The 22,970-nt window shown below is 41.1% G+C and overlaps 1 protein-coding gene across 13 annotated transcripts in view; it reads right to left on the bottom strand.

Moving 5' to 3' along the window:
* Positions 1–22,970, bottom strand: part of plcb4a (phospholipase C, beta 4a) — a 546,496-nt gene that overhangs the window by 152,268 nt on the left and 371,258 nt on the right. For 11 of the 13 annotated variants that reach the window (XM_043696592.2, XM_043696591.2, XM_043696594.2 and 8 more), the window contains 9 exons: positions 19,940–20,033; positions 15,471–15,550; positions 15,294–15,378; positions 14,674–14,764; positions 12,440–12,535; positions 12,310–12,330; positions 9,355–9,458; positions 6,198–6,233; positions 3,527–3,668 (listed from right to left, as the gene is read on the bottom strand). In XM_043696592.2, the coding sequence (XP_043552527.2) occupies positions 3,527–3,668; positions 6,198–6,233; positions 9,355–9,458; positions 12,310–12,330; positions 12,440–12,535; positions 14,674–14,764; positions 15,294–15,378; positions 15,471–15,550; positions 19,940–20,033 (749 nt within the window). The remainder of the gene's footprint in view (positions 1–3,526; positions 3,669–6,197; positions 6,234–9,354; positions 9,459–12,309; positions 12,331–12,439; positions 12,536–14,673; positions 14,765–15,293; positions 15,379–15,470; positions 15,551–19,939; positions 20,034–22,970) is intronic. The other 2 variants (XM_043696595.2, XM_043696593.2) reach the window with 1 other exon arrangement.

Below are 22,970 nucleotides of genomic sequence, written 5' to 3'. Positions count from 1 at the left end.
CTATTCTGGAAGTTGGGAGGTCATGTTGCAGCTGTACAGGACATTAGTTAGGCCACTGTTGTAATATTGCATGCAATTCTGGTCTCATTCCTATCGGAAAGATGTTGTGAAACTTGAAAAGGTTCAGAAAAGATTTACAAGGATGTTGCCAGAGTTGGAGGATTTGAGCTACAGAGAGAGGCTGAACAGGCTGGGGCTGTTTTCCTTGGAGCGTTGGAGGCTGAGGGGTGACCTTAAAGAGGTTTGAAAAATTATGAGGGGCATGGATAGGGTAAATAGGCAAAGGCTTTTCCCTGGGGTTGGGGAGTCCAGAACTAGAGGGCATAGGTTAAGGGTGAGAGGGAAAAGATATAAAAGAGACCTATGGGGCAACTTTTTCACACAGAGAGTGGTACGTGTATGGAATGAATTGCCAGAGGAAGTGGTGGAGGCTGGTAAAATTGCAACATTTAAGAGACATTTGGATGGGTATATGAATAGGAAGGGTTTGGAGGGATGTGGGCCGGGTGCTGGCCGGTGGGACTAGATTGGGTTGGGATATCTGGATGGGTTGGACCAAAGGGTCTGTTTCCATGCTGTACATCTCTATGACTCTATCTCAGTGGGAGGGGGCTATCTCAAGAGCCAGACAGAGAGGTCCGCTCTGCTTCTTCCAGGGATGGGTCCTGAATCTAGCGCTGATCAGGCATCTGTAAAGACACCTGAATTGAAGAAGGAGAGAGGGGATGGTCACTGGAAGTGCCCAGTTAGTAATGACAGCCAATCAGATGCACTTGGCAGTGACAGAGACAATGAAGAGGATCCCGGAAATCCATAATTACACAGGACTTTGGGATGAAGTGCACGATTTTGGTGGAGTAGCCATCATGGATTGGGGGGTGGGGGTCGTGTGGTTATGGAGGGGGGGTGGGGGGAGATGAGGGTTGGACATTGCCAGCACAGGTGGACCTGTCATGCATGGGTGACAGACCTGACTGTAACTGGGTTAATTACAACAAAGACAACCAGTAGGGGCTGAGACCTTTAAGAGGACTGTGGAGCTGCAGGAGACAATTGAGATATAAAGGCCATGGGGGCATTTGCAAACAAAGACCTGCAACCCTCACAATCCAAATGCACCTGTGTTTCGGGATTTTCAAGAGGGAGATTGACATAGTTTTTCAGGCTAAAGGTCTCAAAGCTCCAGGAAGAAAGTGGGAACAGGTGTCTGAGCTGGATCAATCAAAAACAGAAACTGTTAGAGAAGGTCCACCGATGGACTTACATAGACCATTACAGCGCAGCACAGGCCCTTCGGCCCTCGATGTTGCACTGACCTGTGGAACCAATCTGAAGCCCATTTATCCTACACTATTCCATTATCATCCATATGTTTATCCGATGACCATTTAAATGCTCTTAAAGTTGGCGAATCTACTACTGTTGCAGGCAGGGCATTCCATGCCCATACTACTCTTCAAGTAAAGAAACTACCTCTGACATCTGTGCTATATCTATCACCCCTCAATTTAAAGTTTTGTCCCTTTGTACTCGCCATCACCATCGAAGGAAAAAGGCTCTCACTGGCCACCCTGTCTAACCCTCTGATTACTTATATGTCCCAATTAAGTCACTTCTCAGCCTTCTTCTCTCTAACGAAAACAGCCTCAAGTCCCTCAGCCTTTCCTCATAAGACTTTCCCTTCATACTAGGCAACATCCTAGTAAATCTCCTCTGAATCCTTTCCAAAGCTTCCAAATCCTTCCTATAATAGTGACCACTTGCAATACTCTAAGTGCAGCCGCACTAGAGTTTTGTATAGCTGCAGCGTGACTTAATGGCTTCGAAAGTGAATCTCTCTACCAATAAAAGCAAACACATCGTTTGCCTTCTTGACAGTGCTATCAACCTGGATGGCAACTTTCAGGGATTTATGTACATGGAGACCGAGATCTCTCTGCTCATCTACACTACCAAGAATCTTATCATTAGCCAAGTACTCTTTATTTCTGTTGCTCCTTCCAAAGTGAATTACCTCACTTTTTTTGCATTAAACTCCATTTGCCACCTCTCAGCCCAGCTCTGCAGCTTATCTATGTCCCTCTGTAACCTGCAACATCCTTCAGCACTATCCACAACTCTACCAACCTTTGTGTCAACTGCAAATTTCCTAACCCATTCTTCTACATCCTCATCTGGGTCATTTATAAAAATGACAACCAGCAGTGGCCCCAAAACAGATCCTTGTGGTACACTACTCGTAACTGAACTCCAGGATGAATATTTCCCATCAACCACCACCCTCTTTCAGCTAGCCAATTTCTGATCCAAATTGCTAAATCACCCTTAATCCCACGTCTCTGTATTTTGTGCAATTGTCTACCATGGGGAGCATTATCAAACGCCTTACTTGAATCCATATACACCACATCAACAGCTTTACCCTCATCTACCTGTTTGGTCACCACCTCAAAGAACGCAATAATGTTTGTGAGGCATGGCCTACCCTTCACAAAACCATGTTGTCTATCCCCAATCAACTTATTCCTCTCTAGATGAATATAAATCCTATCTCTTACAACCTTTTCCAACACTTTACCCACAACCGAAGTAAGGCTCACTGGTCTATAATTACCAGGGTTGTCTTTACCCTCCTCCTTGAACAAGGGAACAGCATTTGCTATCCTCCACTCTTCTGACACTATTCCTGTTGAAAATGTTAGCTCTGTTTTTCTCTCCACAGATGCTGCAAGACCTACTGAGTTTCTCTAGCAGTTTCTGTTTTTTGTTTGTATCAGTATCCTCAGCTCTTTATTTCAAATTACTGAGTTGGATGATCAGCCATGATCTTATCGAATGGTGGAGCAGGCTTGAAGGACCGAATGGCCTACTCCTTTTCCTATTTTCTATGTAAACTCTTTCTCAGAATTTTACAACTGTACACCACACACCAACACTTCTCTTTCCACAGATTTCTACAGGGCAGTTATGTACAATTTGTATTAGTTCAATATTAGATCAGAGTCCTTCTGCATTCATTAGAGATGTTCCAATCTATAATAATAATGGTTATGCCTTATTTTTGTTTGCTCATCTCCAGTAAACAGCCATCAATTTCTGGAAAATCCCATCTGGATCACTGATGTCCTTTGGGAAAGGAAGCTGCCATCCTTATCTGGTCTGGCCTCCATGTGACTCCAGACCCATAGCAATATGGCTGACTCTTAACTGCCCTCTAAAATGGCCTTAGCAAGTCACTCATTTGAAGGGCAAATTGTGATGCAACAAATACTGGCCTTGACAGCGATCCCATGGGAAGAATTAATAAAGTAAGATATTCCTCTGGACGCACACTCTCTGGGAAAGCCCTGGTTGAGACGGGTGTAACATTCAATTACATTTCTATTTGAGGTTGTAAAGTTCTATTTAATATTCAAATTGCAGACATGAAGTCACACCACGTTATTCATGAATAAAACAACAATGTAAAATCAGCAGACAAAACATACATCAATGATTATTCTGAACTTTAATGAAGTTTACATACCTTCTGCTACCTGAAAGCCTTGAAATTTGACAGGTTGGGCGTAGTTGACCATAGCAGATAGATAAGGATGTATATTGGTGGTAGCACCAACATACGTGTAGGATGACACCCAAGCTTGCTCATCTTCGACAGTTATCGTCCCCTTTAAAAATAAAGAGAATATTTTGAGCATCGATTTGTGTTAGAATTCCATTATGTATCAGTGAACCACAAAAAAAATCACATTTTTCTCCAATGCTTAAATTTACACATTGCTAATTAATGAAGGCCAAACTTTTCATCCTGTATAGTAACAGGAACACAAATATTTTTTAGATTCACAATGCTATCGACACAATGGTCTGGAGTTTTCGTTGGGTCTTGTTGTGTATGCCATCGCAACTGGCCTGAAACCGGTCAAAAGATCATGGGATTTCAAATGCAAATTATGCCTGGCACAAAGCACATTTCTGCAACATTTATTTTCATTAAAGGGCATTGGCTTAGCAGTGCCTGCCTCAAAACTGGCTATGCCACAGGATACGTTTATCATCAGTGGAAATTTCTGCCAATTGTGGGGATTTGAGAGAGCAGCTGAAATTAAGCTATTCTTTTGCGTGTTTGAACACCAATGGACCAATTTTGAAAGCTTACATGTATATATTTTTCTTCTAAACTTACACAGAAACACACTCTGCACAAATATAACTAACAAATAGCCTCGCTATTTACAACCACTGATCAATAGGATAGGCACGGCTCTACTCAATGAAGTATTTCTGTCATTTCAATTTCTTCTGATTAATATGCTTCAGCACTGGATTGGAAGTTATGTTTCTGACCATTTTATACTTTATGACAATTCATGGGCACCTGTTCTGCTCAAACAGAACTTGCTGAGGATTCAAAACTCCCCAAATGCTGCCAAACCTGGTGGATTTCTCCAGCAATTTCTGTTTTCATTTCAGATTTCCAGCTCCTGCAGTTCTTTTTCACTTCCTGAGGATTGTTCATTTTGTATTTGTGACCTCCAGACAGACAACCACAGTTTCTCACGGGCAATTGGGCAGTGGATCCAGTGATGTCCACATCCCATGAATGAACACACAAAAATAACAGCTGGCATTAAATATACTATTTATATCTATTTTATTCATGCCTATTATTGTTTTGAAGATTCGTCTCATGTTCCCCCCTCAATTTTTCATTCTCCAGCAAAATATGTTTAGCTCCTTGGACCTCTCCATATAATATAGAAGCCAAAGTTTTGGGCATTTTGACCCTCTGTGCAATGCATCCATATGAAATTATGGATGTCAGTTTGGAGAACTACATGCAAGTAATAGAGTTGGAGTAACTTCATTTTAATCCTATCATTCACTGCTCTGCACAAAGTACATAAATTGTATTCAAATCTGTTGGCAAATTTCTTTGAAGGAAGTGCTTTCTATTTCTCTAGATTTGAGACAGAACATCCTCCCATATAGAACATAGAACATAGAACATAGAAGAATACAGCGCAGTACAGGCCCTTGGGCCCTCGATGTTGCGCCGATCCAAGCCCACCTAAACTACACTAACCCACTATCCTCCATATACCTATCCAATGCCCTCTTAAATGCCCATAAAGAGGGAGAGTCCACCACTGTTACTGGCAGGGCATTCCATGAACTAACGACTCGCTGAGTGAAGAACCTACCCCTAACATCAGTCCTATATCTACTCCCCCTTAATTTAAAGCCATATGATAGATTACAGAGAAGAGAGAGTGAAAGACAAAGGGAGAAAGCAAGGGTGAAAATGATAGTGAGTGAAAGAGAAATAAGAATATTCATCCAAAGTCCCTGTGCATCTCCCAAGGGTTAGTGACACAAGTATATTGGTGCAAAGTTTGAGAGGGTCATTATCCTTTTGGCAAGCAATGGTGCACAGATTGTCATGTAAATGCCAATAAAAATATAAACAAGAAGGAAGATTAGACATATGCATGTGTTCAAACAGTAGTCTTAGGGATCAGTTTGAGGACACAGCACATATGGGTGATGGCATCTTGTTAGACTAAAAGAGAACCATCTGTACCTCAGACGTCATGACTCGTGACATGTGCTAAGAAGCTCCATTCCAGCTTATTTAAGTTCCAACAACTAGAGTGCAACATGGATTTGTATTAGTTTAGGCAGAGTAGGAAAAAACAAAGCCCAGATTTCTAAGATATATGCGTGTAATTGTACAAGCAATCCTGGACACAGTCAACAAATGTTCATTTACACTTGCATGCACTGAAAACAAAAAGTTTCAACACCTTGAATAAAAAGGTCTTCTATCTGTAATTAGACGGAACAACTTTCAGGGTTCAACAACCGAAAATGCAACTAGACTCAGTTGGTATTTGCAATGTAGAACTGATATTGATTGATTACACTTTTTGTTAACAGAGGTTTGCAGGTGTGATGCGTCCATAGGCAACATCATTTTTCCTGCAAATGACCATCTGTAAAATCCGTAATTTCTGGAGATAAGTAGTTGGTGGTGTGGCGGTATGAACGAGAACAGACAAGACAGAATTGAAAGAATGTAAATGATAAATCTGCAATTATACCCTTCCACTTCTAATAAACAAATTATGACAGCAAACCTGATTTATTGAAGAAAGTGCTAAACTTTCACAAGACCATGAATGAGCAGAGCTTACCTTTTTGTTATTGTCCTGTTCCGCATCTTCGATTACCTACAAAAGAAAACAGTAATTGCTTTTCAGTCACCTTCTCCTAATGAATACTTACACATTTATAATTGATTTAGAATGCTCTTAAATCTTAATCAAATCTTGATTTCAGCTCTGAAAGGTGAGTGAACGGAAATTGCAACAGACAGCAGTTTGGATGTTATAAAGGTTATGAGGTAAAACTGTCAAATAAAATTTAGAAAACCATTGTCAATCAATAAGTATAATTATAATAGGAATAAATCTTTTTTGAAACTAACTCCCGGCTGCACGACTAAAATTAAAATCCTGACATAAGCAAAACATCCTACATCATGGGCTTTTAATTTTAAGATTATTTATATGTTTCTTTTTGGTTATTGACTTTTTTGTTGATTTAAAATCTGCTTCTTGTTCATTACATTGACCTGTTACTCTTGTTAATTATTGGTCACTCTGATGAGGGGAGCACATCACTGTGGCAGCATTGTCTCCTCAAAGTCCATGAAAATTAGTGCTAACTCTCGTCCAAGACAAAATTTATCAGCGCACTTTTATTTTATGCAAACTGGTTAATCTATTTCCAAAATTCTGTGAGTCCTATTGTGACATACGGCCCACTGCTTGAAAGGCGCTGGTGTAAAACTAATTTATCTTCCTAGGGGCTTGGAGCTGTTTCTGGCAACATTTCCCTATCCTACTTGTGTGCGTCCAAGCGTATACTTCTCAAAATTCTCGGATCTTATTATTGAAATGAATGAAGTGAAAAATCACACAACATCAGGTTATAGTCCAACAGATTTATTTGGAAGCACTAGCTTTCAGAGCGCTGCTCCTTCATCCGGTAGTTGTGGAACAGGATCATAAGACACAGAATTTATAGCGAAAGATCACAGTGCCATGCAACTGAAATGATATATTGGACAAACCTCAATTGCTCTTAAGTCTTTCATCTTTTAGAATGGATTGCAGGTTTTGGTTCATTAAGAAATTCTGGGATTTACATATTAATGAACTGAAACCTGCAACCCATTCCAAAAAATGAAAGACTTAACAGCAGTCTAGGTTTGTTCAATATATCGTTTCAGTTGCATGACACTGTAACCTTTTGCTATACATTCTGCATCTTATGATCCTGCTCCACAGCTACCTGATGAAGGAGCAGTGCCCCGAAAGCTAGTGCTTCCAACTAAACCTATTGGACTATAACCTGGTGTTGTTGGGGTTTTTTTTACTTTGTCCACCCCAGTCCAACACCGGCTTCTCCACATCATGGTTAAAATGAATAGTAATGGTAGCGGAAGCTCCCAAATCCCATAGTTTGTGTTTAAAATTCACCAAGGGCAATTCTACTTTGAAATAAATAGGATGTTTCTCGTATGAATATTAATCTGGTGGTAGTCTGTCTTCCACATAGGTTTGCTCACAAGACCCCACATGACACAACTGCAGACCAGCCTCTCCCAGGTAGAAACCTAGATATGAGCCCTAATCTTCCCCCAGTTAGTATCAATTGCTTTTAATCACACCAGACCATGTGCATACACAGTCATACACACAGCAGAGTCACAGGTTCACAGAATTGATACAGAATTGGTAGAAGGAGACCATCCAACCCATTGTACCTGTACCAATTCTATTCCATACTGCCAATCTCTTGTCTTTTCCCCGTAGCCCTAGATACCGTTTGTATCCAAACAATCATCCAAAGCCGTCTTGATGCCTCAATTGTACCAAACATTTGCAACACGAGCACCAATGAGGAGGTGATATGGGTAAAAGGGGTAGGAGCTGATGTTGGATAAGATCTTGTAAAATCCTTCCATTTTGCCTTGCATCCAGATTTGGCTGCATTTACCTCTGATCACCTGAAGGTTTGTCAGGCCACTGCAAGAGACTTGGGATAAAGGATTCTGGGTGCCACACAAGTAAAGAGAGACAAGCAATTATATAACGCCTTTCAAGATTTCAGAGTACATTTCTGAACAGCAACCACTATTGTGGTGTTGATGACCACAACACTTGGTTAGCACAGCAGCTTAGTGGTTAGCACTGCTGCCTCACGGCACCAGGGTCCCCAGTTCGAGCCCAGCCTTGGGTGACTGTCTGTGTGAAGCTTCTCCCAGTTTCTGTGTGGGTTTGCTCTGGTTTCCTCCACACAGTCCAAAGATGTGCAGGTTAGATGAATTGGCCATGCTAAATTGCCCATCGTGTCCAGGGATGGGTAGGTGCACTAGTCAGGGGTAATGCAGAGTAGTAGGTGTAGGAGAATGTGTCTGGGTGGGATGCTCTTCAGAGGGTCAGTGTGGACTTGTTGGGCCAAATGGCCTGTTCCCGACTGTGGGAATTCTAATTCTAACACTATTGTGCAATGATGTTAAACAGTGCCCACCACGAATTTGTATAACATTTTTGTTTGTAGAGTACATGTCCAAACTGATTGACAAGTTCAGCACTGAAATCTGACCAGAATGCCAGAATAGCAAATATCTCAGCTTCTCCTGTATGATAAGGGATAAGCCATTGATGACTGAACGAGGGAGCATTTCTTCACTCAAGGTTGCAAACCTGTGGAATTCTCTCCCACAGAAAACTGTGAGGCCAGTTAGTTAGATATATTCAAGAGGGAGCTGGATGTGGCCATTGCAACTAAAGGGATCAAGGGGTATGGGGAGAAAGCGGGAGTGGGACGCTGAGATTGTATGATAAGCTATGATCATACTGAATGGTGGGGCAGAGTCAAAACACCAAAAGGCCTACTCCTGCACTTATTTTTATGTTTCTATAATTTATAATGGATTTTTTTTAAACTAACCCCTGGCTGCACAACTAGAATTAAATTCTTGACTGAAGCAAAACATCCTATATCACATGCTTTTAATTGTAAGATTACAGATATTTTTCTTTTTGATTATCAATTTGCATAAAATCATCCTGAGTGCCATATTAAAGTAATTGTTCAGAGTGTTAACAACCATATTCAGATACAATTTTGAGACATTTTATACAGGAGTGTCAAATAAGATATTGCTCCCAGGCATTAATTCTGTGCGCATTCAATAACATGAAAATATTAGAAGATATAGCAAAATAGACAATTAAACATTCAATGTTAAACATTCAAATCCAGAAATACAACACCCACCTTCTTCACACTGTTGATATGTGCTTCCTTCTCTTGAATAATATCATCAGCAGAAAGTTGGCTATTGAATTTCAGCTCAGGATGAGCTTCCTCATTTTGGTCAACTACACATGGAACAAACACCATTATTGCCCATTTCAAATAAAATGTGACAGTTCTGTAAGACTAGTAAAGTTGAAAGTAATTTTAATTTATAACACACCATATTTGAAGGAAACTCAAGGGATTGTAATGCCACTCTGCAGATGACAGGTATGTTTGTGGTATAGATTATGATGCATGTTATCTTCTCCCAACTGTTTTTAAATCGTGGTTTTGACTGTCGTGGTGAACATCTTAACAGTTCAACACCTTTATAAATAAATGACTGCTGAATACTTGCCTACTTGTTACCAAGTTATGACCAAAAGTCTTATTTTTAGCAAAATCAGGAACTGTGTAAAGGGATTACTAGAATTGAGAGAGTAGGGAATATATTTTCCTGCAATCAAATAAAACAAAGGGAGAAACAGCCATGATCATATCGAACAGCAGAGCAGCGTTGAAGGGTCAGATGGCCTCCTCTTGGTTTTCTAAGTAAATCCTGTTTCCTGTTCAGAATTTTCAATGATTGAGATGTCCCCGGCAATTCAGTTTTCGAAGCACATAATTCCTAAAAATGCAATTCTGCTGCAGGGGCCAAATGAAATTCTGGCTATTCAGTACTCCAGTAATAATGATGGCTAACCTCCCATCAGAATTTCAGTCTGATTTGAATTGGAGGAATGTTCAATCTTCACCCAGGATCAAAAAGGGACCAATCATTGCTGTAATGGAGAACTGCAAGCCTGTTGTAAAAGACAGGCAACTAGCTGGTAAAGATAAAGTTGCCATAGGCCCAGAGGGCTGCTCTCTCATGAGAGAAAGGACTGGTGGTGAGATTTAATCTGAAGGTCACCACGCCTCAGGTGAGGTTGAGAAGGCAGAACTTTTATGGTAACCTCAGCTGGTGTGGTAACTGAACCCTGTATCACAAACCAGCCGTCAACTAGCACACCCACTCAAAATTCTCCAGTATAGAAGAGTTAGAAGAGGCAACTCAATTCCAAAACAAATAGCGCCAAGGAAAGCACAAAAAGGATTACTGTAAAGTTAAGGCAACAAAAATCCTCAAAGCAGCTCTGCCCACAGCTGCTGGTGACTTTAAATCTTTTCATTTTGTTCCTTGCTACGTTGATAGAATCCCTATGGCGTGGAAGCAGGTCATTCAGCCCATCGCGTCCACAGTGACCTTCCAAAAAGCAAGCCACCCAGACCAATCCCTGTAACCCTGCATTTCCCATGGCTAATCTACCTGGCCTGCACATTCCTGGACACTACAGGGTAATTTGGCATGGCCAATCCACCTAACCTGCACATCCTTTGAACTGTGGGAGGAGACTGGAGCACCCAGATGGAATCCACACAGACACGGGGAGAATGTGCAGACCTCACACAGAGAGTCGCTCAAGGATGGGATCAAACCCGGATCCCCAATGCTGTGAGGCAGCAGTGCTAACCACGGAGCCATTGTGCTGCCTGGCTCTGATCGAACATTGTCAGAGGAACACATTCATCATGTCTGATGTATCTTCTTTTACGTTGACCAATTTAATAGGCCTTTCCATTGAAACCAATTGCATAAAGTAATGAAAGTCAACATGATCACACTGAATACAACCATCCGTCAGATTGTAGCTCACTGTGTTAGGAGACTGGAGTCAATGTTGAACAATTCACAAGCTAGGAGGTTGTTAAGGCAGTAAAGGGCATGAAGCCACTTTTTTTAAGCTGTTCCTCAATCGTTGATACAAATGTATGCAGTGAATAACTGATTTTAGGGTGTGTTATAAAATAGTTACTGAATAGCACAGACTTTTGAGATTTAAAGCACCCACGAAAACGCTGAAGTGTGGCGAAAAGCAAAGATCGTTGGAATGATCTGTAATCAGATCAATGAAGTAAAACTATCTCTACAAGCATGCAATTTCCATTTGCCTGTGAAAGGCTCAGGCAGCAGTATTTCTTGAAAAAGTACATGTTCTCAGGAAATGTCATGTGCATGACTACTTCCCATCCCAACACCTTCCAACATGCAGAGGATTAAGCTGTCCAGGACTGCTGCAAGTGTTCAGGACTGACAGACTGTGGTTAATTGAGTGCAGTTTCACTCAAGTTACTTGAGTTTTTAAAGAGTTGGTGATTCACTCTTTCTTTTGACCTAAACCCATTGCTAATCACAGTGATAACTTCAATATGAAACAGTTTGTTCAATTTCATTACATCAAAGAAAAATTACAAATAAATAGGTTCATCAATTTGGTTGGTCATCCAATTGTATTGTTCCATAACCTCTGCTCACATACTGCAGTTTTGACACACCAACATCTTTAAATAAAAGTGATTTCAGAAAGATGGATAATTTTAATTCCTTATACACATAGTAGAGTTTTGTGTGCATATATATAGAAAAGTCAGCCTAAATTCTCAATAGGATCCACCACAAGAGTGCTGCATCTCATTCAAGAGTGAAATGGTGCAGTTAGATGAATAAATTAGATTCGGTCAAAGTGATATGGAGAAAACAAGCCAGAGAGCGGGTTTTGAGGTTTAAACAAATTAAACCAACGTTAAAATGTTCAATATACATCAAAATTAGGTCCAGTTTTTGTTCTGACCTATTGTGTAATTGATGTTGTTTTGCATTACCTGATTATGTGAGGTTTCATTCTCTGTTACAGAACGGGTAGCATGCTTTCTCCATTAGTCACTGAAATGACTTGTGTGAATTTCAGACTTGTGAAAACCGAGAGAGCTTAAGTGCTTCATAATGTGTCGCTTCCAAAAGATTGCTACAGTACCTCCAACACTATTCCAAAATAGGAATAAACCAGTTTTTATCAGACCCAATTATTTATCCACAGCTACTTTTCTTACCAGAATTCGGAGACAGGTCAGCTAGAAATGTAGGACAAGAAAAAATTACGACCATTCAAACTAATTGCTCTCATGGACAATAAATTTTTTTTCAAAAATTATTAATGCCAACATTTTTAAACACAGTTACCATTTTCAGTTTCTTCCTCATTTTCATCTTCAAGCATACTAGCTGGACTGGGTGCTTCTCCACCTTCCATTAGCCTTTTAAAAGTTTCAAGTTGCTCTAAAAATAAGATTGATTTATAAAATATTAGACGAGTAGCTAACAGAGAGAATTCACTTTTCACTGACATTTTTTATTACATTATGAAGACCTCCTGCAATGTTTGGCTAATAGTGGTGGTTATGCTGGAGGTGAGATAACTTTGCTTAAGTTCCAAGCTGCAGCCAAGTTATTTCACAACACCCTCCTGTGCTGCTGTTTGAAGTTTTTGAACTTTTTTTAAAAAAATGTATTCATCAACTCTTTGTAATTTGTTGAAATCTCGTCAGAGGGTTTTGCATGTGCTTCAGTTGGATCAAGTGATTAAGAAGTGAAGATGAAACTGGATTAAACTGTAACTCCCTGTCTAACAGCATTGTGGATCGGCCTACAGCACATGGACTGCAGCAGTTCAAAAAGACAGCTCACCCCCCACCTTCTCAAGGCCAACCTAGCATGGGCAATAAATGTTGACGGAGTCAGTGGTGCTCACGTTCCACAAAAACAGAAATCGCTGGAAAAGCTCAGCAGGTCTGGCAGTAGGTATGGAGAGAAATTCAACTGAGAATTGTTCTGGGGAAGGCTCACTCGAGCCGAAACATTAGCTCTGCTTTCTCTCCATAGACCACCTGAGCTTTTCCATCAATTTCGGTTTTTTGTTTATTTTTGTTTCTGATTTCCAGCAACCACTGCAATTTCATTGTTTTTGAATGGTAAAGCAGATTAAAAGCTGAAAATAAGCCAAATAAGCAAAACTGTTACTAGTTTTCAATTTCAACTTTATTAAATGAATTCAAATTGCACCAGCTACCATGGTGAGATTTGAACCCTTATCCCTAGAATCTCTAACTATTATGCTGCAGATATCACTAAAGGAATTCATGTCTTTTCAGACTTATTTTAAATTTTTTTTTCAGAAACAAATGATTAACTTTAAAATTGTTTTCCTGTCAATGTTTGTACGCTTCCCTTTCGAGAGAGGCTAACCATGTTAGAGGATATTGAACCTGTTGTAACTTTCGTAAAATAAAGTGACATCAAACTACCAAGAATGCATTCAACAGGATCACAATTTTACAGACTGACCTCGCAGGCAATGAAGATGCGTGTGTGTGTATGTGTGTGTATGATGCATGGTCCTCTCCTATTCCACAGCTAATATATCAAGTAGTGGAAGTGTAATTTTCTGTTTTTGATTTGATCAATTATTGTCACATGTAGCGAAGTACAGTGAAAAGTTCTGTTTTGCACGCAGTACGGGCAGATCGTAACAAAACAATACCACAACAATAATGCAACCAACTACAATGCTGCGACAAAAGGTTCATTTTGCCTCCAACATTACCTGTGCTGTTGGCTCGACCAGCATTTATTGCCTGTGGTAGGGCTTGAACCTGGGTCCCCAGAAGATTAGCTGGGTTTCTAATTAACATTCTAGTATTAATGCGGCTAGACAATGACCTTCCCTGCATAGGACGTTGGCAGGTGACCTTATAGAGGTTTATAAAATCATGAGGAGTACAGATAAGATGAATGGCAGGTGTGTTTTCCTAAGGTGGGAGTTTTCAAGACATATTTTTAAGGTGAGAGGAGAAAGATAATAAAAAGATACGAGGGGCAGCCATTTTATATAGAGAGTGATTTGTGTGTGGAATGAACCTCCAGAGGAAGTGGTGGATGTGGTTAGAGTTAGAACATTTAAAAGACATTTGGATAAGTTCATGATTGGGAAAGGTTTGGAGGGATATGGGCCAAGTGCAGGCAGATGGGGTCTAGTTTAGTTTGGGATAATGGTCAGCATGGATTGGTTAGACCGAAGGGTCTGTTTCTGTGCTGTGTGACTCGATGAATCAAGAATGAAGGTCAGTGCCTGAGTATACATTTCAGACAAGTTAATTCTTCAAAGGAACTTTAATATTACTGCACAAATATTGCAGGTTAGTAAGTTCTGAGGTTTGTAAAAGAACCTCTATAAGATACAAATTTAATGAGACCTAACATCAGATTTATTCATTTATTGTTCTTTTTTTTTCTGACAAGTTGTAAACTTTGATCTTGAGACAACTGGATTCTGCTGGTAGTCACCACTCCAAACACCTGTTCCACAACCATCTAGTGTTCAATCATCTAGTTAAGATCTTACTCATTTCCAAACTTACTTGATTCTACTTCAGGTTTTAATCTTTTATTTTTGATAAGTATTTTTCTTTTCAGATCATTGGGAGATGGCAGAGGTCGGCCAGCTTCAAGCTGTAAAGCAATCAAAGGAATTGTGTTTATATAGCGCCTTTCACAGCCACATGATATCCGAAAGCACTTGCTCGCCAATGAAGTACTTCTGAAGTGTAGTCACAGCAGTAACGTAGGGAACACAGCCAATTTGCACCGAGCAAGCTCTGACAAACAGTAATGTGACAATCATCAGTTTTTTTTTGATTGAGGGATAAAAATTGGCTGCGACACTGAGGAGGGGCTCTGTGCTCCTCATCGAAAACCTGAGAAGGAAGGCACTGACACAGTTGTACCCGGCTTTCGAAAGCCAGCACCTTTGACAGTGTGGCCCTCCCTCGGTGTTGCACAGGAGCGTCAGTGCTCAGGTTGTGGAATGGGGACCAGAATGCTTGGACTCAGAGACGTGAATTTCCAGTCACACGGTCGCGGCAGAAATGGTGGATAGGTTCTCTGCACTGCCTGTCCACTGCAACATTCTGTAAGAGGGGTTTAAATTCCAATGGCTTTTAACAATATATACAAAAAAATGTAAAAATGGCAATCATACTACATGGAGTTCATGGGGCTGCTTCAGTAAAAGCTCTCCAAAGATTTCTTCACAATACTTGGCCATCTTGTACTGCTGGGGTTTACTGTAAAATAGAAATAATTGTCAGAGTCATGATTGTGTCTCACAGCATTAAAAGCAGTAACCTATTTTATTAAACTTCACATAAGACATTACCTGCAGTGATTTTCAAAGGACAGGATAACAGGATAATCAGAAGTCACAAATGCTGTTTCTTTGATGGCTTGAATTACATCCTACCAACAAAATGACATTTTCATTACACATTTTAAATAAGGCTGATATAACCTCTGATGTCTCAGAAATAACAATGACCCAAGCTTCTGGAGTCTCTTTTAACGTGAAAGAGTCCCAACCCGGTAACAGTCTCTTATAATCTCTTCCGTCAGGCAGAAGATACAGAAGCTTAAACACACGTACCAATGGATTCAAGAACAGCTCCGTCCCTGTTGTTATTAGACTGCTGAATGGACATCTCTATTTTCAAATCTAATATTGATCTTGCTTTTGTGCAACTTCTGTGCAGCCACAACCTTATGTGCCTTGCTCTGTCTAACACCCTACGATCTATATGTCTTTGTTTATTAAATTCTGCCTGCACTGACAGCAAAAACAAACTTTTCACTGTACTTAGGTAGATGTGACAATAATAAATCAAATCTCTGTGACCCTCTGTGTTATTTCACTGTCAGAAATGTCAATCGCCCAACATTAATTATACCGCAATCATCAATCATGGCTCCTCATCTTGAAACGCCCCATCCCCAGGGAAAAGACACCTAAAATTAACCCTATCTCTACCACTCATGATTTTATAAACCTCGATAAGGTCACCTTCCAGCCTCGTATGCTCCAGTGAAGAAAGTCCCAGCTTATCCAGCCTTTCTTTATAACTCAAACGTTCCACACCCGGCAACATCCTGGTAAATCTCTTCTGAGCCCTCTCGAGGTTAACAGCATCCTTCCTATAACTGGGCAACCAGAATTGGACACAGTATTCCAGAAGAGGCCTCTGAGGCTATTGATCAGCCATGATCTCACTGAATGACGGAACAGGCTTGAGAGATTAACCACTTCCTTTTCTTATAAATTCAAAACAGCATGTGGATGCATCTACACCAGATAGACGTCAATGGTTTGAGCAGGTAGGTTACCATCATCTCCTGAATACAATAAATGTGGGCACTAGAGATGCCTATGTTGTATGATCCAACAATAAAAACAGCTCAAATTACAAAGGCATATTTTTTGTTGCAGTTACAAATATCATATGTTGTCCTTGATAAGGTTAACATTTCCAGATACTTTCTGGATTAGTGGTGCTGGAAGAGCACAGCAGTTCAGGCAGCATCCAAGGAGCAGCGAAATCGACGTTTCGGGCAAAAGCCCTTCATCCCCATTAAGACCAGAAAGCACAAGTCTAAAGTGAGAAACACGGGCTTTAGAGGAAATTTGAGATCTCTTGTTCCTCAGAAGGCGGTGGGTATTTGGAACATGCTGCTTGAGAGGGTAGTGGAGACAAGATTAAGCTGGAGAGGGTTCAGAAGAGATTTACCAGGATGTTGCTGGGTATGGAAGGTTTGAATTACAAAGAAAGGCTGGGGATTTTCCATAGGAGGTTATGACCTTATAGAAGTTTATAAAAAAAATGAGGGGTATAAATAGAGTTAATGGTCATTGCCTTCTCACTAGGATGGGGGATTTCAAGGCTGGGGGTATATTGTTAAGGTGTGAGAAGAGAGATTTAAAAAAGACATGAGGGGCAATTGTTTTTTTACAAAGATGGTGGTTTGTGTGTGGAATGAACTTCCTAAGTGGTAAGGTCCTGGGGAGTGTTGCTGGACAAAGAGACCTTGGAGTGCAGGTTCATAGCTCCTTGAAAGTGGAGTCTCAGGTAGATAGGATAGTGAAGAAGGCGTTTGGTATGCTTTCCTTTATTGGTCAGAGCAGTGAGTATCATGGGAGATCATGTTGTGTCTGTACAGGACATTGGTTAGGCCACTTTTGGAATATTGCATGCAATTCTGGTCTCCCTCCTATAGGAAGGATGTTGTGCAACTTAAAGAGTTCAGAAAAGATTTACAAGGATGTTACCAGGGTTGGAGGGTTTGAGCTATAGGATGAGGCTGAACAGACTGGGCCTGTTTTCCCTGGAGCGTCGGAGGCTGAGGGGTATCCTTATAGAGGTTTAATAAAATCATGAGGAGCATGGATAGGGTAATTAGACAAGGTCTTTTCCCTGAATTGGGGGAGTCCAGAATGAGAGGGGATAGGTTTAGGGTGAGAGGGGAAAATTTAAAAGGGACTTAAGGGGCAACGTTTTCATGCAAAGGATGGTGCGTGTATGGAATGAGCTGCCCGAGGAAGTGGTGGAGGCGGGTACAATTACAACACTTAAAAAACTTGTGGATGAGTACGTGAATAGGAAGGGTTTAAAGGGATTAGGGCCAAGTGCTGGTAAATGGAACTGGATTAGTTTAGGATATCTGGTCAGCATGGACGAGTTGGACCGAAGGATCTATTTCCGTACTGTACATCTCTATGACTCTATGGCGAAGGTGGGCACAATTGCAATGTTGAAAATACATTTGGATAGGTTGATGAATAGGAAAGGTGTGGAGGGATATGGACCAGGAGCAAGGAGATGGGACTAGGTTTGTATGGGATTCCGTTTGGCATGGACTGATTGGAGTGGAGGGTCTGTTTTCATGCTGTATGACTCAATGACTAATCGCTCTGCAAAATTAGAATGCAACATTTGGAAAGTCAAGTTGGTTTTTGTTGACACAAATCTAAGCAATTGAAATTAAGCATTATTTGAGAAATGACCCTGTGATCGATGGGAAAACTATACTATCTAAAGTTTGTACATTTACTGAGACAACTGGATTAATAATTAAATGGGCAATCCAGAACAAAACACTCCCATGGTAACGTTTTAAATTTGTCATGCCCGATCATGAATTATCACTGAGGCAAGTGAACTTTTACCTTACAACTTTTTATTTTTGATCTTTAATTTTGATGTTCTGCTCAACTAGAGGGCATCAGTTTAGGATGAGAGGGGAAAAAATTAAAAGGGACTTAAGGGGCAACTTTTTCATGCAGAGGGTGGTGCATGTATGGAATGAACTGCCAGAGGAAGTGGTGGAGGCTGGTACAGTTACAACATTTAAAAGGCACCTGGATGGGTATATGAATAGGAAGGGTTTAGAGGGATATGGTCCGAGTGCTGGCATACGGGACTAGATTAGTTTAGGATATCTGGTCAGCAAGGACGAGTTGGACTGAAGGGTCTGTTTCCGTGCTGTACATCTCTATGACCATGATTTAGGTGAATTGACTTAAAAAAAAGACTTTAATTTCTCTCACGTAACAGGGTAGATGCAAAAAGGATATTCCTAATGACCGGGGCCACAGTTTAAGGATATAGAGTGTAGTATTTAGGACCAAGATGAGGAGAAATTTCTTCACCCAAAGAGCGGTGAGTCTGTGGAATTCACTGTCATAGAAAGCAGTCGAGGCCAAACATTGTATAATTTCAAGGAGTTGGATATGGCATTTGAGGCTAAAAAGGATATGGCGAGAAAGCAAGAACAGGCTATTGAGTTGGATGATCAGCCATGATCATAATGAATTGCATATCAGGCTCGAAAGGCTGATTGGTCTACTCCTATTTTCTATTTCATGATCTCAGTGTGTTATAATTGGCAACAATGAGGTACCTTTGAAGCATGATCATTGTTGGAACATAAAACGTACAGCAGCTCATTTTTACACAGCATGATTTCACAAAGAGTGACGAAATAAACAATAACAGTTTTTAAAAAATTTATTGATGGGATGAGGACATCACTGGCCAGGACAGCATTTATTGCCCATCCCTAATTACCCAGAGTTAACCACATTGCTGAGAGTCTGGAGTCACATGTAGGCCAGACCAGGTGAGGATAGCAGTTTCCTTCCCTAAAGGATATTAGTGAACTCAATGTTTTCTCCTGATAACCAGCAATGTCTTCTTGGTCATCATTAGACTCTTCATTCCAGATTTTCTTTGGTCGAAGTCAAATGTCATGATGGGATTTGAACCCAGGTCCCCAGAACATCACCTGGGTCTGCGGATTAACTGTTTAGCAATAACACCACTAGGCCACAGCCTTCCCATGTTGGTTGATGGTTGACCCGATCCCAGCTGAGAGACAACACAGCAATCCCCAAATTTTGTATTGGAGGGATGTGGGCCAAGTGCAGGCAGGTGCGGCTAGTTTAGTTTGGGATTATGGTCTGCATGGGCTGGTTGGACTGAAGGGCCTGTTTCCCGGCTGTGTGACCCAATGAGTATTAGTCTCATTGATATGCTCAAGATTCTGTAAGTAGGATTTAAACCCACATCTTCCAGAAGTTGATCTTCACGCTTTTCAATAAGTGAACATTTATTGAAATAGTCCAAGGATGACATTCCGATATTGGAATCCCAAGTGTACAAGGTTTCTTGGCAAATGTGTACAGTGGAATGTTAACACTCAGAACCCAAGTCATGACTCAAGACCTTTACATCAACACTGTAGAAAATGTGAAAACTCAAAACATTGTTCAGACAAGATTATTCCAAGCAACAACTTTACCTTAAAAAGAATATCTGTGCACATGGCCTTTCCATGTGTTATTATGGGCTCCTGATCCTCCCCTTTTCCATCCCAACAATCTAACTCTACACATCTGTTAAACAAAGGAAAGAAGTTACAATCAGCTGAAGTTTAATGAACAGCTCCGAAGATACAACATATGTAATGTTCATTCATAATAAATGGAGTTCTGTTCTGAATAAATGCTACCCAAAATGCTGCACAACAGACACTGAGCAATTTGTGTCTCAGTTCACCACCAACATATTAATCAGCCAAAATTACATGTTAATAGTATTTATTGAATGTGGGCTAAAAGAGCCCCATGTTAATCATTAATGCATAACTTGCATCTGAATGCACAAAATATGATTGATAATAAAACCAAAAAGTGAAAATTAAATGGATCAAGGCAGATTTCTGGCTTCCTTAAGCCTGAAACAGCAGTCATTATCCAATGCACAGTGTGTCAGCATCTGTTTTAACCCATTCTTTAACTTGAACTTTTTCAGCTCAAAATAGGCTAACAATTGTGTTGCAATAGAGCAGAACAGAATTTGATAGGAATATGCTAATTTCACAAATTGCAGAGGGCAATTTCAACTGCACACTATCCCACCTGAGGTATCACAAACATTTCTGAGACCAAAGGCAACAACTGAAGGGAGGTTTTATTCATTAAAATTATTAACAATCACAGTGAACATTTAAGACAAATCACCACTTGCTGTGGGAGATAATGCCTGTTTGTCTAATTTAAGGAAAGCGGAAATTGCACTGATTTAGCATTTATATTAACACAACTGTCATAATCCATAAAACTAGCCTGCCACTTCATACAGCCAGAATTTTCATAACTGGTCTGACTGACATCAAGCAGAGAACCAAAGCCATATCCATTAATCATAATTCTTATCCCTCAAATTATAGATTTTATCCATAAACTCCCATGTTGCAGATTCCTTGCCAAGCACACCAGAAGTTCTTTGTGAATGCATAATTTACAATGCACAACAGCTGTTGTTCTTTCAAGGGCAGTATTTTTCAGGCTGTCATCCATTCAGTGATGAGCACTGATAGGCAAGGTGATTTAGCAGCTTCAGAACATCTGCTAAAATACAATTCACAGCAGTGCCTTAACTCCGTGGTTCAGTCCACGAGGAATTAAAAAAAACACTCAGAGGGTCAACAAGACTGCACCATACAGAAAGTGCAGCAGCTAGAGTTCAGCATTGTGCTTATGCTACTGATCAAATGATTAGGTTATGGACTCTGATAACACAAATGTGTGTGTTCATGTCACCATCATTTGTGCTACTGTCCCATCAAGTGTCTCAGGCAAATAAAACAATGTAATTGCATTTGCTGGATATTTGGTGATTACTACAACATGAATGCGGATGTAGACATTACGTAAAGACAGACTAAAAATTGTCAATAAATCTTCCAGATATATTAAATATTGTAGAGTATTAAATGAATAAAGTTATCATAGTCTTAGCCTATTAGAGGGCTGCTCACTCATTAAAGAGAGAGATGACTGCTGGTGGTTTAATGTGAGGGTCGCCGTACCACAGGTGAGGGGGAGATTAAGGAGAAACCCCCATAGTAACCTAAGCTGGAGCAGGAATTGAACCCATACTATTAGCATCACGCTGTATTGCAAACCAGCTGCCTAGCCAACTGACGCCAGTCAACACAGCAAACGCAGATTTAAATGTCTTCCACTTCAGATAGGGCTGATTATATTTTAGTTTATCCTGACAAATGAATAATCTTTGAAAAAAATTGGCCTCTTTCTAACGAGAAGAAAGTGAGGATTGCAGATGCTGGAGATCAGAGTTGAGAGTGTGGTGGAGATCAGGGTCGAGAGTGTGTTGGAGATCAGGGTCGAGAGTGTGGTGGAGATCAGGGTCGAGAGTGTGGTGGAGATTAGGGTCGAGAATGTGGTGGAGATCAGAGTCAAGAGTGTGGTGGAGATCAGAGTGGAGAGTGTGGTGGAGATCAGGGTCGAGAGTGTGGAGGAGATCAGGGTCGTGAGTGTGGTGGAGATCAGAGTCGAGAGTGTGGTGGAGATCAGAGTGGAGAGTGTGGTGGAGATCAGAGTGGAGAGTGTGGAGGAGATCAGGGTCGAGAGTGTGGTGGAGATCAGAGTCGAGAGTGTGGTGGAGATCAGAGTCGAGAGTGTGGTTGAGATCAGGGTCGAGAGTGTGGTGGAGATCAGAGTCGAGAGTGTGGTGGAGATCAGAGTCGAGAGTGTGGTTGAGATCAGGGTCGAGAGTGTGGTGGAGATCAGAGTCGAGAGTGTGGTTGAGATCAGGGTCGAGAGTGTGGTGGAGATCAGGTTCGAGAGTGTGGTGGAGATCAGAGTTGAGAGTGTGGTGGAGATCAGAGTCGAGAGTGTGGTTGAGATCAGGGTCGAGAGTGTGGTTGAGATCAGGGTCGAGAGTGTGGTGGAGATCAGAGTCGAGAGTGTGGTGGAGATCAGAGTCAAGAGTGTGGTGGAGACCAGGGTCGAGAGTGTGGTGGAGACCAGGGTCGAGAGTGTGGAGGAGATCAGAGTCAAAAGTGTGGTGGAGATCAGAGTTGAGAGTGTGGTGGAGATCAGAGTCAAAAGTGTGGAGGAGATCAGAGTCGAGAGTTTGCTGGGGATCAAAGTCGAGAGTGTGGTGGAGATCAGGGTCGAGAGTGTGGTGGAGATCAGGGTCGAGAGTGTGGAGGAGATCAGGGTCGAGAGTTTGCTGGGGATCAAAGTCGAGAGTGTGGTGGAGATCAGGGTCGAGAGTTTGCTGGGGATCAAAGTCGAGAGTGTGGTGGAGATCAGAGTCGAGAGTGTGGTGGAGATCAGGGTCGAGAGTGTGGTGGAGACCAGGGTCAAGAGTGTGGTGGAGATCAGGGTCGAGAGTGTGGTGGAGATCAGGGTCGAGAGTGTGGTGGAGATCAGGGTCGAGAGTGTGGTGGAGATCAGGGTCGAGAGTGTGGTCGAGATCAGGGTCGAGAGTGTGGTGGAGATCAGGGTCGAGAGTGTGGA

This window comes from Chiloscyllium plagiosum, unplaced genomic scaffold (genome assembly GCF_037043375.1).
Source record: "Chiloscyllium plagiosum isolate Xiang-an unplaced genomic scaffold, Cpla_swu_hap1 HiC_scaffold_10, whole genome shotgun sequence".
In the NCBI taxonomy this organism is placed as follows: domain Eukaryota; kingdom Metazoa; phylum Chordata; class Chondrichthyes; order Orectolobiformes; family Hemiscylliidae; genus Chiloscyllium; species Chiloscyllium plagiosum.
The sequence above is the reverse complement of the archived record's forward strand: the minus strand, read 5'-3'. Positions and strand labels throughout refer to the sequence as shown.